Source organism: Pseudonaja textilis, chromosome 3 (genome assembly GCF_049901715.1).
Source record: "Pseudonaja textilis isolate UNSWEBS1 chromosome 3, rPseTex1.2, whole genome shotgun sequence".
NCBI lineage: Eukaryota > Metazoa > Chordata > Lepidosauria > Squamata > Elapidae > Pseudonaja > Pseudonaja textilis.
In genome coordinates, this window is record NC_141992.1 from 180,234,633 (window position 1) to 180,252,564 (window position 17,932).

Consider the following 17,932-nt stretch of genomic DNA (forward strand, 5'->3'; position numbering starts at 1 on the left):
GTAAAGTCTTTCATCATGGCAATTACACAGTTCCGTCTATTTAAAATTTGTACATGCTTGGCAGCAGTACTATCTTTTTTTAAAAGATTGATTTGCAGGTAAATATCCAATGTTGCATGTCAGTTTGCTCTGGTTTTCCTCTAAGATTTCTACCTCATTCCACTTGAGTGTTTCTTTTTGTGTGTTTCAAATTAGGAAAGGGAGAATGTAATATTCCTTTAATACTTTTTTAAATGAATGTTTAAAATGCTTACAAACATGAAGTTGAATTTTTTCATTAATTGAACAATGAATAGTGACATAATTTGATGTTGCATTGAGATATTTTTTTAAAAAAATCACTAATATCCCTTTTATTATCTTTGTATCGCTAAAGAAACTGATATAATAATGCTTAGAAAAACAGAAAACTACAGTGTCACGTGATTAGTTTTAGCACTTAAGAATAAATATGTCTGATACAAATTTTTATTTATACAAGAGCCTGTTTTGTAGGTATGTGCTTCTTTATTTGCACACATACAATAAGTAATTGATTGAATTATTATATATCTCAAGTATTAAGAGAAAGGGAAAATAATAGATTCACTCAGGAAAAAGCCACAATATCAAATAACATAAAGAAGGACAGTTGGTAATATAATACTAATATTTGGCTAAGGTTAAATTTTGAGAACTGCTGTGAATTGTTACCTGAATTATAGATACTTCTTCTGATTAAACAGGTATAGGAATAAGTGACTGACTCAAATTATGACAATTGCAATTTTCCAGAGACATGTGATCACCTTTTGTGACCGTCTGACAAGCAAAGTCAATGGGGAAGCCAGATTCACTTAACAGCTATGTTAACAACTGCAGTTAACAACAGTGGCAAGAAAGCTGGTAAAATGAGGCAAAATTCACTTAACACCTGTCTCAGCAACATAAATTTTGGGCTCAGTTGTGGTCATAGTTTAAGGACTCCCTGTAGTTAAACTTACACAAAAAGCACTAAGCTTTTTCAATACTCTAAGTTTTAATTTAGCTTTTAAATGATTTCTTATTTGCAACTTCAGTTTTATCAAATGTGTCAGAGTTAAGAAGAAACTTTTGTTTTTCAGGACTGGAAGAGGACGAAAGCTTAGTGGAGACCAAATAACTTTGCCAACTACCGTGGATTTTTCATCTGTTCCTAACCAAGTAATATATTGAATGGTCTGGATATCAATTTTTAAACACAGTTCTTCTACCAAATGACCCAATAAAAATAGGTTATAAATTATGAACATTGGATGGCCAATAAAGAATGGAACTCTTTCCCTTTTCTTTTTAGCCAGAAGTAGAAGATTGGTCTTCATGGGATGAAGATGCCCCTACAAGTGTGAAAATTGAAGGTGGTAATGGCAATGTGGCCAATCAGCAAAATGGATTGGAAGAAATGGAGCCTGATTACTTTAAGGATATGGCACCAACAATAAGGAAAACACAGAAAGTATGTTTTTAGCACGCTCACAATAGTCTAAAATCTTCCATACTTCCTTCTAATGTGATGGTTATTTATGGTAATTGATTTCTATCTGTGGCTCAGTTAGATAGCTTATGCTATACTTTAAAAATGATCATATCCAGTAGAAGTACAGCATTTTGAGCAATTTAAATTCATCATCATAGACTTGAATATGATTGAAACTGCCAAAGCAAGCAATAATTTTCTCTCTTCAGTTTTACACCATTAAAAAAGAATCATTTCTACCCAAAGTTTACCAATTTTTATGTTTGTATCCTTTGGGAGTACAGCAGGATATATATGTAGCAAAGAAGTAATTTATATTATTTTCTCCCTTCTGTTTTGCATTTGAAACGTAATCACATTGAACAACACCTGTATGTTAACATAATTTCCCAGTCATTTTAATAAACTTATATGCTGAGCCTTATAGTTTTAATCAAGAGTGAGATTAAAGAAGTTTGAAAGCAAAACTGGTTACTACATATGAATTAAGTTATGTGGATTGAGCGAGGTTATGCATTTTTGTTTGAGGGTTTTGCAGGATTGCATGCCAACTTCCTTCTGACTGATGCTGTGGTAAAGCCCCACCTCATTCCATCAAGCAGCTGAACAAGCCTGTATGTGCAGAGTCAAAATGCTTTGCTTCAGTTTGCTTCAGTTCTATCCCTTACTGTTAGTAGGCAGTAGGGATATTGCATGTAATTAGTGTGCGTGCAAAGATAACACATTTCAGGGTATAGAATTCTGGACAATCTGAGTGTGTATGATACCAAGAGGGATAATCAGCTAAGCTTTTGAAAGCAACATTGGACCATTTGAAAAATGAAGAAGCCTGCAAAAGCCTTTGGCTTCCAAATGTTCTCTTCTTGCCTGTAGATGTGAACAGAACAGAAGTATTTGCTCCTGCTTTTAAACAAACTGCTTTTCCCCTTTTCATCTGGACGAAAAGTATAAGAAAAGCAGTGCTTTTCGTATTCACTTACAAACAGGAATTAAACTTAGTTTAGGAATGATGGCTGACAGGAATTAAACTTAGTTTAGGAATGATGGCTGACACCTTGTGGCCAAAAAAGAAAAGAGCAGAGAGCAGTAGTTTAATTGTAGTGAAGGCAAAGGAGGAAGCAGCCTTGGGCCTGCAAGCATAGAAGATCCCGCTGGTGTCCTCCTCAGTTTTGCTTCATGTTTTTAACAATCCAGATTGGACTACTCCATTCAGCCTGCAAAATCTTGGGGTCCAAAGGCAACAGTGAAAAGAGTTTTCTGTATTTCTGCCAGAATGTCTGATTTTATAGTCTAAGTCTGTTAGTTCAAGTCTAGGGCCCAAAGAGGAGCTATATCAGAAGAGTAGCTTGGGAAGAGAGATGAGATGTTCTTAACAGCTAGTTCCACTTCCAAGTCACTAACCAGAAATCAAATGATTGAGCTGATAGAACTAAGGATGCTTTGGTTGATTGAAAAAGTGATGGGAAGCTTGCAGGTTTCAAGCCCACTGCTCCTCTTGCACTGGCCGGAAATGTAAGTTGCTCTCTGTGAAACAGTGAACATGGCATTGTTGTGTGACATCTATTTTTATAGTTGGGTTAATAAGTTTCCAATTGTATTTGTTAATAACAGCCATATTGCAAATTACTATTTTCGATTCGTATTTTTCAGATCATTGTTAAAAAACGTGAACCTTTAAATTTTGGCAACCAGGATGGTAGTTCTGGATTTTCAAGTAGATTAGCAGCTACACCAGATGTTCCTTTTATTCACCAATCTGTAAGTAACTTCTTTATCACAAATATTTTTGTATGTGTAATTTCCAGAATGTGTTAAAGAAGGAATGCTAGCTGTTGGGTTTTTTTTTTTTATCATAGGCAAGACAGATTGATAACTATAATCTAACAAAGCCCTAAGTTGTGTGAAAATTTAGAAACATTTGATGGTATTGAATAATATATATACTTTACATACACACATATGCTAGTTTTTTTCTGTATTACAGTGAATTCATTCAAAAAAAATGCTATAAATCTATAAGTCTCCCTTCAGTGCTTTCCAGGAATAGGTAGTTATGTTTTCCAGAATTTGAATTGTAGTACTTTATTAGAATAATTATTCGATAGCGTGGAACAGTATTTTGGAGATACTAATTAATTTCTACTGCAGCCAGAACTAGGAGACATGGAGACATGGCAGGAAAACAGAAATGCTTGGGAAGAAGAAGAAGATGCTTCCTGGCAAGCAGAAGAAGTTCTAAGGTAACTTCACCAAATCCTGTAATTATCATAATTTTTCCATCCACCATGATTCAGATAGGGTTCACTGTGACTGTATATAATGACAAACCATCATTTATCATATGATCAATGAAGTCATGTGAATTTTGTTCCCTCCTGGCATGGAGGTAAGGGGACATTAGGATCTTTAGCTTTCCTTTTTATTTAACAACCTTATTTTAAGATTTGAACTTAATCTTCTGTCAGTAAATCATTCTTTTTGACCTAAGGTTACAACTGAAAGTAGTTAATAAAGGAAACATAAAATTGTTAGCATGATGTATCACCAAGCACCCATTTACAAGAAGGGAAATCAGTTTCTCAGGGTATTTTGCGCCATCTCAATTAGATCTTCTGGAGTTCATTGTCATTCCTGCAAATAACTAGGGTACCAGAATGTGCTGTTTTGTAGGAAGTCACCTATTTATGTTTTTTAAAAAGGTTTTTAGATGTCATAGATAAACTGATGGGTACTTATTTAAGGAGACATTGATGCCTGTAGATACTATATTGCCTACATCTAGATTAGGTTTTTATTCTGAAAAATATAAAGATGTTTACAGAGCAAACCTGTTCTAAAACTCCTCATTTCCTTTGAAGAAACTGCAGTTAATCACTTCATCTGAATCTGAAAATTATTGGCAAAGATTTCTGCCAGCCTTGACATAGATATGCCATGCCTTTTCCTGCCAAATCATGTCAGCTGTTGGTGCTGCTAATTCACACCTTCTTTGTTTACCAGCCCTTTGCTCTTAAAGAGTGCTGTCGTTGCTAGGATAATAATTTAACATTTTTCAAATATTAAGTAATCTTCTAATTATTGTCCTGATTCTGTTTCCAAGAGCTTAGGATGATAAAACATACAGATTCATATGAAGCTTAGCAAGTAGGTAAGATATTATTGGAGAATATCTTGCTTAAATAGAGAACTGAACTCAGTTTTCCATGTCTTTTTATTATATTGTTTTAATTTATGGAGGTTGGGATGTATCCCAGTTGGAGTTATTTATAATTGGAGCAGCCTTTAAAATGTAAAATGAATAAGGAAATACATGTAGAATACTCAAGTCAATGGGAAATCCTTGCTCAGTTATTTAACATTTAGCCACAGTATAAAGTTATATATTACTTCCTAAGGCTGCATTCCCGTGCATCAAGGATGCAAAATTTTGACTGCTACTATTTCTTCAGGAGACTGTTGCATGGCAAAAGTAAGAGGTGGAACACAGAAAAAAATTGTTCTATATTTTTTCACATTTTTTTTTACTTTGAAGATTCCTTTTTTGTCACAATAAAAGCTATCCAGAAGTGAACTTGATGGGTTCTGCTTTGTTGAAATGCTTAAATGACGTTTTTATGTAGATGCTATGGAGATACAGCTCTTAGCTGACAATAGCAAATTTAACAATTTACAAAACCTGTATGACCATTTGATAAGATACTTCTGATGCACACTCTGGCACCCTGTTCTCTCCTTTTTCCTGTGTGGCAGGCAGAAAAACAGTAGGTATATGTTTATTGAAAGAAGCTTCTGCCTAGTTCATTATAGGAAAGTGAAACTTGACTATGACAGGAGATATATAAACAGTAACTTGAATAGAATAGGAGTGGGGTGATTTAGAAATCTATGTGGTACAACAAAAAAAAGACAGTCAAGAATGAATAGACTTAAATGTGGATTGAGGTACTTTGGTCATATAAGGAGAATAAGTGAGGATCAAGTTGTAAAAGGAATGTATCAAGGAATAATGAATAGGTTGAAAGGAAGAGGAACACCAAGAAGTGGTGAGATATAGTTTAGGAGATCTCTAAAAAAGGGAGTAGTTTGAAGAACAAAAGACAGTGTATGAAATATGCTGTGGTATTAGAAAGTGGATAGTTTGACAGTTTACAAAAATACAGAAATATATTGTGAACAGGATTGGTTTAAACTAGTTTTAATTATGCTTCCTTTCTTCTTCTCTCATGACTTTAATTTCCTTGGTTTATTTCTCTTCTGCGCTCTGATAATGTTGGTCGCCTTAAGAGAAAATAGCCTGATGGGAGTGTAATAATGTATCAGTGAGCTATTGTTCTTCAGTAAAACCAACACAAAAATATTTTAGGAAGCCAGCAGGGGGCTCAGTGAACAGCTAACATTGCCTTTTAGAATCCTGGATAGAAGGCATTGCTTGGAGACTAACGTTTTTCTTCTAGTGCTAGATATTGCGTGAGATCTTTGCCATGGTAGAAGCCAGCTAAAAAGCTGAGATATATTGTTTCCTCAAAGACAGTATGCTTTGAACACAAATCTCAAAACAAACAAAAATCCCAAAAGGAGGTTATTTATTTATTTTAATGAGCATTTAAGAACATGGAAGATAGGGAATAAGCAAGTCAAAACAAACATTAATATTAATGTAATATTAACACAGTGTTTTAAAAAAATAGCTTGACATTATATAGTTTCCAAATTAAATTGAATTCTATAACCATTTCAAGTATTAGATTATTGTAAACAAATTGATGCAGATTTCTACTGCTTAATTCTTCTATAGAAGGAATCTATAGAAGGAATTAAATTTTCAGTAAAGTGTTGCGGCAGTTGTTCTATAAAAATATGCATATTGTTGTGATTTATTAAATGGCTGTTACATTACTTCTATTTGATTGTAATTGCTTTTTATTGTAACTGATGTATTCTGCTCACAATCATAAATGAGTTATGAGACCTTATAAATTCTGTTAATGAACAAATGGCCATATTTACTCTTACCCATTCTAGTTTCCTCTTGCATCTCTGCAGGCTCTTGAAGGTGTTTTGTCAACATGCACTCTGAACCTACCTCTTATTAACTAAATTAATATCCTTGGCTTTGGAGTGCATTTCTTCCTAATTTCAGAGAAAATATAAGACCAGCCCTGCTGGTCATATGTCTGTTTAGCTTACCCAACTGTTGCAGTTACCAACTGGCTACATTTGAGAAGTTCAAAACTGTTGGAACAGTCGCCTGTCATTCATACACTTCGCAATTAGTGTCCTTAAATAGAGTTTTCCTGTATGAATTTGTCCCCCTTTAAAGTCATGCAAACTGCCATTGTCACTAGATTCTGGTTGTGAGTTCGATATATGCAGTGTGCAAAAAAAGTATTTTCTTGGTTCTACAATTGTGGGGTTACAACTCTGATCCTACCTGATAATTGTCCACGTGGAGTGGAGATAATGAGAACTATACTCCAACAACTACAGGTGTTTGGAAAGGCTGACTTGAGAATTTGGGCCATAATAGTGAGTGCCCTCTGTACAGGTAGTCTTGAGGTACAATCATAATTGGAGTGTGGACTTCTGTTGTGAAGCAGTATGGTTGTTAAGTGAGTTACACCTGACTTTAAGACTTTTTGCCATGGTTGTTAAGCTAATCACATGGTCTTTAAATGAATCTGAATTACGTCATTGACTTTGCTTGGCAGACAGCCTACTGGGAAGATTGTAAATGGCACTCACTTGATTCCAGGATACTTCAATTGTTGTAAACACATGCCAGTTCAATTGTTGTAAATACATGCCAGTTCAATTGTTGTTTTCAGCCCTACCATTACTTTAAATGGTTGAATAAATGGGTGAATAATTGTAAGTTGAAAACTACCAGTATCTTCTAGTGCTGCCTAAGTATTTCTTGAAACAATATCCAACTCCACTCCCATAGAATTAGTGATGAGAAAGATCACCGATGGAAGTGAGTAACAAAAAGTGTATTTTTCTAATTTGATCTAATTTGGTCTAGAGATTAAGGCACCACGCTAAAAAGCATGGCACTGTGAATTCAAGTCCCGCCTTAGCTTTGAAAGCCAGCTGGGTGACTTTGAACCAGCCACACACTCTCAGCCCAGCCCACCTCACAGTGGGGAAAATGGGAGGGAAAAGGTGTGGTGGATAAGTTCTGAGTTATTTGTAAAATAATAAAGGCGGTATATAAGTAAATAAATGCATCATCAAAACTGAACCCAAAATGTAAAATACATCATATTTCAAATTAACAGTGATGAATCAAAAATATAATTATCAAAAGAATTTTGAGTGTGTTCTGTAAAGGTAAGTTACAGGTGAAAAGTAACAAACATTGCATACATGATGGCAGAAAGGGTCAGATTCCCCAAATAAGGGCTTTTATGTCAACTCCTTAAATGTTGGATAGAATATAAGCTTATTAAGGACATCTGTAGAAAACTGAACCTACTGTGATCCACTTGACTGCTGGATGGAGGAGTTCCATCTAATCCCTCAGGATGCTGATCACTGGACAAAGAAAGTTATGCCGATAGAGTTCAGTTTACCATTTCTTAGCTTTGGTAGCTTAATAAGCAGTAATGATTCTACTTTTAAAATTAAATGGTGCTCCACTTAATCTACGTTCTGATGGATTATTTGGATCGTTTGTTCAGTTCAGGTATTTGGTAATCCATTCCCATGCTGAGTATAAGCAAAAAATCAGTACCAATGCAGCCCAGGAAGTGCCTGCAATACTGTATGAGTTACTTGAGAACCATTTAATTCTGTATTTTCTGTGAAATTTCAGGCAGCAGAAAATGGCAGAAAGAGAAAAACGGGCAGCTGAGCAACAGAGGAAGAAAATGGAGAAAGAAGTACAGCGGTTAATGAAGAAAGAGCAGAATAAAATTGGTGTGAAGTTGTCTTAATGCCACTTGTTATGCCAGCAAAGGGAGAGAGTTCAGTTTCCACAGAATCGCATCCTTTTCTAATGATCTCAGTATTTACTAGAACTAAAGTTTTGCTGTTTCATTTTTGATGTCATCCAGGAAAAACAGTTCATAATTCCTTAGCGTATCTTCAGCTGGACAGTTGAAACGACAGAAGCCTCATTGCACACAATTCCTCTAGGACAGGACGGAGTTTTCCGCTGAAGCCGGATCCCATTGCATTCCTTGCAAAGAGATACTGCTACATAACCTCTTCAGCTGCCTGTTTTTGAAGCTAAAGTAAAAAAAAAGGTGTAAATAGTTGAATGATGGCAATCTATTCTATTGTCTATTACGCTTATTACTGAAAAGACTAATTAAATGATTTTAAACAAAGTCTTGCTTTTTTTTTTTGCTTGTTCCCACAATTCTTGTCTTTGCTCCAATACCAAGGGCTTCATTGCATATTGTGAAGAAGCTGACTGAACTGACAGCATTATGCACAGAAGAAAAAGCAAATTCTTAATGCCATCTGTGGTGACATTGACTTTTTTGCTTTATGTGTCTAGCATATCTGTTTCAGAATTAGATGCTTGTTTTCAAGTAGGGAGAAATTAAGTGAAGATTTTATGTGATATGGTTCCCAGCATTTTTATTTCAGGGAAGTGCAAAACTCTTTTGTCTCTTTCTGGTTCCAGTTGGTGGACAAGAAAAGGTCAAGCCCTAGACCCCTGCATTTGGGGAGCCTCAGAGCTTGGTTATTTCCCCTCTCCTCTTTAACATCTAAATGAAAATATTGCATGAGGTCATCTGACAGCATGGGGTGTGGTGTTGTCAGTATGCTGAGGATACCCAGTTATACATTTCTTCTCTGGGCCAGGCAAGAAATGCTGTTATGGTGCTGTCAAAGTCCCTAGAGGCTGTAATAGTCTTCATGGGCTCAACTGGGGTGGGATTCTACCGGTTCGCACCTATTCGCTAGAACTGGTTGTTAACATTCTAAGCAGTTCAGAGAACCAGTTGTTAGAAGAAATTACTGGCCTAATCCTGTAAGGAGGGCAGGAAGGAAACATTCTGGTGTTGCTTACAGAAACTGCCTCTCCATTAACCCTTATTACATTCTTGGCAGGACTAGACTTCCTGTCTCAGTAATATCTCTGGAGTTTTTCTCCCCTCCTTTGCTGGTACTTTGCTTGTGTGGAGTGACCATTCGAAGTTACAGTGGCACTGAACAAAGTGACTTATGACCATTTTTCACACAACTTGCAGCATCCCCACAGTCATGAGAGGCCAGGCGAGGAGATGTGTGCCTCAATGTGAGTGATGTTGAGTTGGCCACACCCAGCCAATCACATTACCACCAAGCCACACCCACCAACTAAGCCACGCCCACAGAACCGGTTGTTAAAAAAATTGAATCCCACCCCTGGGCTCAACCCTTGTAAGATGGAGTGGCTCTAGGTTTTTGGCCCCTCAAACGATGGTGACTTCAGTCAATCAGAATAGAGTTGGAAGGGAACTTCGAGATCTTCTAGTCCAACCCCCTGCTCAAGCAGGAGACCCTATACCATTTCAGATAGGTGTCTGTCCAGACTTTTCTTAAACACCTCCAGCAATGAAGCCCCTACAACTTTTTTTTGGGGGGGGATTTTATTTGGGTTTTCACAAAAGAAAAAAGATAATACAAATAAAACATCATTTTTTGAAAATAGCATGGTCCCAGGTTACACTTCTTCATACAGACACAAACTCAATTTCATGCTCACTTTTATGTTCTATTCCATATCTTATTACTGTTTTACATTTTCTACATAGTTTTTCTCCTCTCTTAAGTTTCTCAATTTTATTTTAATTATCTCAGTTCAAATCATTATATTTATACCTTTGTCTGTCCTGTTTCAATTTCATATTTTCTCATTAAACAAATTTTCTCCTGTAGTTACTAATTGGAGTATGACACCTTTATATCTTTTGATTTTATCCATTCAACTCTTATTTAAGCTTCAATGTATACCTTATGTATTCAATATAATACATAACTTCCAATTGAATTCTGCTTGGTACATTCTTAAAATACACACTATATTCTTATATTCTCTAGCTAAGAATATCTGGCTGTCTACCAGATAAGATATGGTAGGCACACTCTAGATCAGGGGTGTCAAAACTGGCGGCCCATGGGTTGGATGCGTCATGTGCAGGCCACGCCCACTCCAGCTTCTCGAATGGGAAAACGTGAAACATTTGTGACGGCAACATGACTCTGTGAGTTTGATCCCCCTGCTCCAGATCCTTTCCCTGAAATCCTTCCACTTAATAGGACCTCAGGCGGGTGCCTCTACTATGGCTATCCCTAACCTAGGGAATACTCTCCACCCAACAATTCAAGCCCCTCCCCATTTTAGCTTTTGGGAAGGCCAGCAAGATCTAGCTTTTTACTCAGGATAGGACAGAAAGAATGAAACCAGGGTCATTGTAGCTTACTGAGCAGCATCTTAAGGAGATAATTAAAGCTTTTATTTTTGTGTGATCTTTTCACTGTTTTATGGCTTTTTATGGTTATGTTGTGAGCTGCCCAGAGTTGTTTAAGATAGATGGCCATGTGAACCTTTTAAATAAATTAAAAATATCAGAGGCAAATAGGAAGTAGCACAAGGTATACATAAACTTTTATTTCTTGGTAACTTAAGGGTTATTGCTTCTAGGCCAAGTGTCCTTAATTCTGAAAATAAATATAAGTTGCCATAAATCAATATGAGGTAATATTCTCTAAAGACAAAAAATGAGTATTTGTTGATTGTTGTCTGGAATGAATTATTCCAGTATCTTAATATAGCAATCTGACCCAGTTCTTAGGTAACTTGCCAAAATCAAAGCTTGAAAGTTTTGTATGAATTCTGTGTTTTCATAGCTTGTTCAGGAATCTTCCATGATTAAGTCTCTTGTCCTCCTTTCTCATCTACCCGTAATAAAACCAAAAATAAGGGTTGTCTAATGCTCTCACAATGGAAGCAAGTTTTCTGTATTAAAAAGTTTTCCAGTTTTTATGTGATTTTTTTTATTCTTAGTGTGGACTTCTCAAAAAGAGTTGGATAAGCAAACACTGTCATTTACTATGTACTTATCTTTTGTAGTATTCAGTTATATGAGAGATTAGGTATATTGATCTGAATCTTTAATAAACTTTAAAGTGGGAGAAGCTAAATAACAGAATATAAGATTATGCTAGTTAATTGCTGGAGTTATTTGAATAAAGCTCAAAAATGAATTTCCCTTCTGAGAATCTAGATATCACTAAAGTAATGAGATTTGAGTTTCTTTTTCTTAGTTTCAATGGGAACCAATAAAAAACAACTTCCAAGGGGTAAATTGTTACGTTTTAGCGAAGACAACCCCCCCGGGGGGGCAACCCCCCCCCCCCCCACGGGGGGGGGGCCCCCCCCCCCCCCCCCCCCCCCCCCCCCCCCCCCCCCTAATACTGTCAGAGCAAGAACACAGAATATTGGTAACATAATGGATTCAGACTACTGCTTGAAAATCAGATTTGAAGAATTTATGACAATAAAGAGACCTGCTGATTATCCAAATTGAAATGAAGATTATGTACGGAGGAGAATGAAATATATATTGTAATGGCTTGTAATAATATCACTCATTAACAACTGGTAATGCCATTATTCAACTTTCCAGCAATGTTGTTCTAGCCACCTGCTCCTTCTGGAGGAAGGAGAGTTATAAAAAAAAAAAGTTACTGCTTGGGGGAAAGAGGGAAGAGATAAAATAGAAAAGACGTTTTGAACTTGAAACAAACCATTTCATTCTGGAACTTCTACCACACTCATGCTTTGGCTGTAGTTTCAGTCGAAAGAAAACCCAGAGTGAAGTTAAATTGATTTTTTGGGGTAACTAAGGTTAGGTTGGCATCTGTCACCCCTCTCCCCGCTCTTCTGCCCAGCCAGAATGCCTGCCTGCTTGCCCTTGAGCTCCCTGGCACCTTCCTTTCCTCTGTCCTCGCCCTGTTATCAGCCACCATGGCCACTGCCAAGGTCCACAACTCTGCCCAGATGAATTGACTTTGTTTTGCCTTTTCCCCCACCACAGACCCGGCTGTCCAGAACACCCAGCTTTGAGTCTAGACTACGAAAAAAAATATAAAAGAAACGAGACCCCAAAACACACATTTCAGGGGCCCTAGGTGCTCTGAGCTTGGTTGTTTCCTTGCAGATGTTTCATTACTCAAACTAGTAATCCGTAGCAGTGTGATGCTGTTACCTACTCTGGGGAGCAAAACATCTGCAAGCAAACAACCAAGCCCAGAGATCACCTAGGACCCCTGAAATATGTGTGTTTGAGGGCTTTTTTTTTTTTTTTTTCATAGTGTAGGCTCAAACCTGGGTGTTCTGGACACGTCAACCCTGAGTTACAAATATTCTCCTTTATTTTGAACACAGATTGTTTCAAAAGAATTTTTCCTGCACTGAGTCGCTTATGCAAAGAATATGCTAGGTACTGCTCATATGCAATCTCAGTCTGGTCTGAGAGATCATTTCTTAATCATAATATGCTTTGAATTTCTTATTCAAATCATGTAGATCTTCGTGTGGTCCTCCCTAAATTCTATCAACATATAAGGTGTGCAACTAGGGGATCGAACACCTTGGATAAGGTCTACACGAATATTGTAAATGGATACGGGGTATTACAACTACCACATCTGGGCCAGTCAGATCACTTGTCCCTGCTTTTAGCCCTGGAGTATATTCCTCTGAGAAAACAGGCGGGGTCGGTAGTCAAGACGGTGAAAAGCTGGCCAGAGGGAGCAATGGAGCAGCTAAAGGACTGCTTGAATGCACAAACTGGGAAGTTTTTGATCATCCTGATCTCAACGAACACACGGCTGCAGTGCTAGGGTATATGGCACACTGTATTGATACTGTCACGGTGGATAAACGAATCCGGGTGTATCCTAATGAAAAACCTTGGATGACCGGGAAGGTTAGACGCTTGTTGTACGCAAGAAATAAGGCTTTTAAGTCTGGGAATGATCTAGATTATAGTGCTGCAAGAACAAACTTGAAGAGAGGTATTAAGCAAGCTAAGGCCGAATATAAGAGGAGAATTGAAGACTGCTTTCTCAGTAATAACATGAGGCAGGTTTGGCAGGGGGTTCAACAACTAACGAACTATAAAGCAAAAAGGTCTCTTTGGATGGTAGTGCGGTGGTGGTTGAGGAGTTGAACAACTTTTTGCTCGATTTGAGATCCATCAAACTGAAACTGTCCCTTTGCCATCATTTACTCAGTAGAGCCTCCCCTTCATTGTGAATGAGCAGGATGTGAGGCAGAAAATGAAGGCGGTTAATTCCAGAAAGTCAGCTGGGCCCGACTCAATTCCTGGTCGTGTGGTAAAAGATTGTGCTGATCAGCTAGCTGGGGTGTGGACTGAAATTTTTAATCGATCCTTGACACAAAGTGTGGTTCCTGTGTGTCTCAAGGCTTCCACCATCGTTCCACTGCCTAAAAAGTTGCCCACAAATGGTCCTAGCGACTATGGCGGTGGCACTAACTTCTATCTTAATGAAGTGCTTTGAGAAGCTAGTTCGAAATTATATTATCTCCTGCCTTCCTGATTCCTTTGATGGGCTTCAGTTTGCTTACAAAGAAAATAGATCAACCGAGGATGCAATTATTACTGTGCTTCACATGGCCTTATCCCATTTGGAAACACCGGGAATTATGTAAGAATGTTGTTCGCAGATTTTAGTTCTGCTTTCAATACCATCATACCGCACAGATTAATAGCCAAGCTCAAAGATCTAGATTTTCCAGATTCTATTTGTTTATGGATATTGGATTTTTAACAAATCGTCCACAAAGAGTTAAACTGAATGATTATATTTCTACTGTCAAGACACTTAGCATTGGCACTCGCAGGTTGTGTCCTTAGTCCACTACTGTTCTCCATTTATTCATCAGATTGCACAAATAAACATCCCAACAATAAGATAATAAAATTTGCAGACGATACTACACTTGTAGGACTTATTTCTGGGGATGATGAGTCTGCATATCGGGATGAGGTATTACAGCTATCCCACTGGTGCAAAAATAATAATCTTCTATTTAACATTAAGAAGACCAAGGAGGTTATAGTGGACTACAGGAAAAAAGAGCAGACATTCAGCCACTGTATATAGAGGGAGTTCGTGTGGAACAGGTGGTTGAATGTAAGTATCTCGGGACCATCATTACAAATGACCTGACCTGGAGTGAAAACACCGCTGCTTTAATTAAGAAGGCACAACAACGGTTGTATTTACTAAGGATTCTTAGGAAACAACAACTGGCTGAGAGTCTACTGACTACCTTCTATCGGAGTTCAATTGAGAGTATATTATCCTACTGTCTCTGTGTATGGTTCTCGAGCTGCACAGTGGCAGAGAAAAGGCAATTCAGAGGGTGATTAAGATGGCCCAAAACATCATTGGCTGCTCACTCCCCTCTTTGGAAGAACGGTATAGGAATAGATGTAAGAGGAAGATATTTAATATATTGAATGACTCCTCTCATCCGGGACATCAGCTCTTTGAACTATTACCATCGAGAAGGAGATTCAGGGTATTAAGAACAAGGACGACTAGATTTAAGAACAGTTTTTATCCAAGTGCAGTTTTGAGTTTGAATGCAGGGTCATAAGATTTTGTGGAATTTAATGGCTGAGAGTAATGGGGTATTTACATTTTTTAAATTGATTATTGTATGGTCTGTTGTGTTTAATTTTATTTTTCTTTCAATGGCGTTGTCCAGTTTTACTTGTGGAAGAGCACCTCATTTCATTGCACCCGCTTGCGAGTGTAATGACAAATAAATTCTTATGTCTTATGTCTTATGTCTTATTCTGAGAAGCAGTGGGCAGATGTACCGAAGCAAGAGAAATTAGACACCATTTTGAGGATATTTGGGGCAAGGAAAGTGTCTTTAAATCTCTGTTGTTAGTGGGTATCCCATGGCTTACCATTACTCAAGAGAATGCAGATTTGTTTCCCAAAGGTTTTCTACCAATGATATGGAATTTGAAGATTCACCAAACCTTTTCTTGCTATTTCTTTGAAGAGAAAAAAATGGGCCAAAAATCAGACTCCCAACTGCGTGATAAAACACCCTGCCATGTTTACGTGCATTGGCTATAAGAGGTATGCAGGTTAAACAGTGCGCTTCTGATTACAATTGTGGTCACTGTCTTGGCTTATTTGACATACCGATATTCCAATTAGTGGGAATGTGGTGAAAAGAGATGTCTTATGTTCCGCATACATGTACTTCTGCTCTCTTATATTTCGAAAGCAACTGGCTGGATCTCCTAAAGGATTAAGAAGGATAAGATAGGATTCTGGAAAGGACCCTGGAGGTCTTGTAGTCCAGCTTCCTGCTCAAGAGAGAAGAGAACCTATACCATCTCAAGTGGCTGTCCATGCTCTTCTTAAAAGCCTCCAGTGAAGAAATTTCCCAAGCAAAAATACACCATGTAAGTCCTCAACTTATGACAATGATGGGGACTAAACTTCCATCACTACGTGAGGTGCTTATTCAGTGAGTTGCACTTCATCTTACAACCTTTTATGCCATGGTCATTAAGCCAATCACCATGGCCATTTATTGAATCACATGGTCATTAAGCGAATCCAGCTTTCCCCATTAGGCAGCTGGGAGGATTGCAAATGACAGATGATCCCGAGATGCGGCCACTGTTGTAAATGCTTTGTCATACCCCTATCGGAATCTGACTCCGAGGAGGCGGAAGACGAACGGCTGACAGGGAGTTGGAGAGTGTGGATGAAACTGGGGAAGGGCAAAGTCAGGCTGGGCAGAGCAGAGCAGAGGTAGAACAATGGAGAGGGGTTCAGAGGAAGACCAAGGCCCATCCCCTCTTCACCTAGGGCACGCAGGGAAGAACAGAGAAGAGAGCAATATGGGTTGCTTGGCTTACAAGGGAGAGGGCCTTCACAGGACACACCTGGGGAGTGTGTTTAAAGTGAATGCTACGGTCACCGGGAACAAATGTTGAGTTTATCTAATATTGACTTCTGTTAGCTGCATTCCCTGGCATCCTCCCAACTGGTTTGATTTACTGCTGTGTTACTTCACTTCTGGAACTCCTTATCATGCCCTGCTGAATTTATTGCCTTATCTTGCTTTGTTGGATTCATAGTTTTCTGTTTACAATGTTTTGGACTGGAATATCTGCAGCCAAAGGCTGTTGCAGGTTCCTGGGAGAGTTTTTCTTCAAACCAGGACATTTGGGGCAAAGTTGGAGCTAATAAAGGGATTCCTACTGATTATCTGGCTGGGTTGTCTTTGTGCCATACCCCGGGTCATCACATGCATGCTAGTTACCAAATGCTTGAATTCTGATCATGTGACCATGAAGAAGCTGCAATGATCATAGATCTGAGGACTAGTCACAAGTCACTTTTTTCATTGTCATAATTTTGAAAATGCTTAATGAATGGCCTAAGTTATGGACTATCAGTAAGTGGCTAATCCTCAAAGGCATCTAGAGTTTGCAGCAGTTGTGCACTATACTATTGCCTTTGTTTTTTAACAATTACCAGAGACAACACACACAAATACACACACACAGAGTTCACATGAAATTGAGTATTAGCCACTAATTCAAATACCAGAGGAAACCTCTATCTATGTGGATAATAGCATAAAGTTTTGTATTTATTTATTTAGTCATATTTATTTAGTGTACAGTATATTAGAAGTGGAGACCCTTTGAGGGCTGTATGCAATGAAATTTCATTTTAATAAGACATAAGACATAAGACATAAGACATAAGAATTTATTTTGTCATTACACTCGCAAGCGGGTGCAACGAAATGAGGTGCTCTTCCACAAGTAAAACTGGACAACACCATTGAAAGAAAAATAAAATTAAACACAACAGACCATACAATAATCTCTATACAATTTAAAAATGTAAATACCCCATTACTCTCAGCCATTAAATTCCACAAAATCTTATGACCCTGCATTCAAACTCAAAACTGCACTTGGATAAAAACTGTTCTTAAATCTAGTCGTCCTTGTTCTTAATACCCTGAATCTCCTTCTCGATGGTAATAGTTCAAAGAGCTGATGTCCCGGATGAGAGGAGTCATTCAATATATTAAATATCTTCCTCTTACATCTATTCCTATACCGTTCTTCCAAAGAGGGGAGTGAGCAGCCAATGATGTTTTGGGCCATCTTAATCACCCTCTGAATTGCCTTTTTCTCTGCCACTGTGCAGCTCGAGAACCATACACAGAGACAGTAGGATAATATACTCTCAATTGAACTCCGATAGAAAGGTAGTCAGTAGACTCTCAGCCAGTTGTTGTTTCCTAAGAATCCTTAGTAAATACAACCGTTGTTGTGCCTTCTTAATTAAAGCAGCGGTGTTTGCACTCCAGGTCAGGTCATTTGTAATGATGGTCCCGAGATACTTACATTC

The 17,932-nt window shown here is 37.8% G+C and overlaps 1 protein-coding gene across 1 annotated transcript; it reads left to right on the plus strand.

Annotated features, from left to right (window-relative positions):
* On the plus strand, positions 1–8,826 carry EBAG9 (estrogen receptor binding site associated antigen 9; the record flags this gene model as incomplete). The annotated part of the gene is given in 6 exon segments (XM_026703568.2): positions 1–98; positions 1,104–1,182; positions 1,316–1,474; positions 3,146–3,253; positions 3,644–3,735; positions 8,310–8,826. Coding segments are annotated over 6 exon segments (642 nt in total). The 3' UTR covers positions 8,431–8,826.
* Between the last annotated feature and the right edge of the window lie 9,106 nt (positions 8,827–17,932).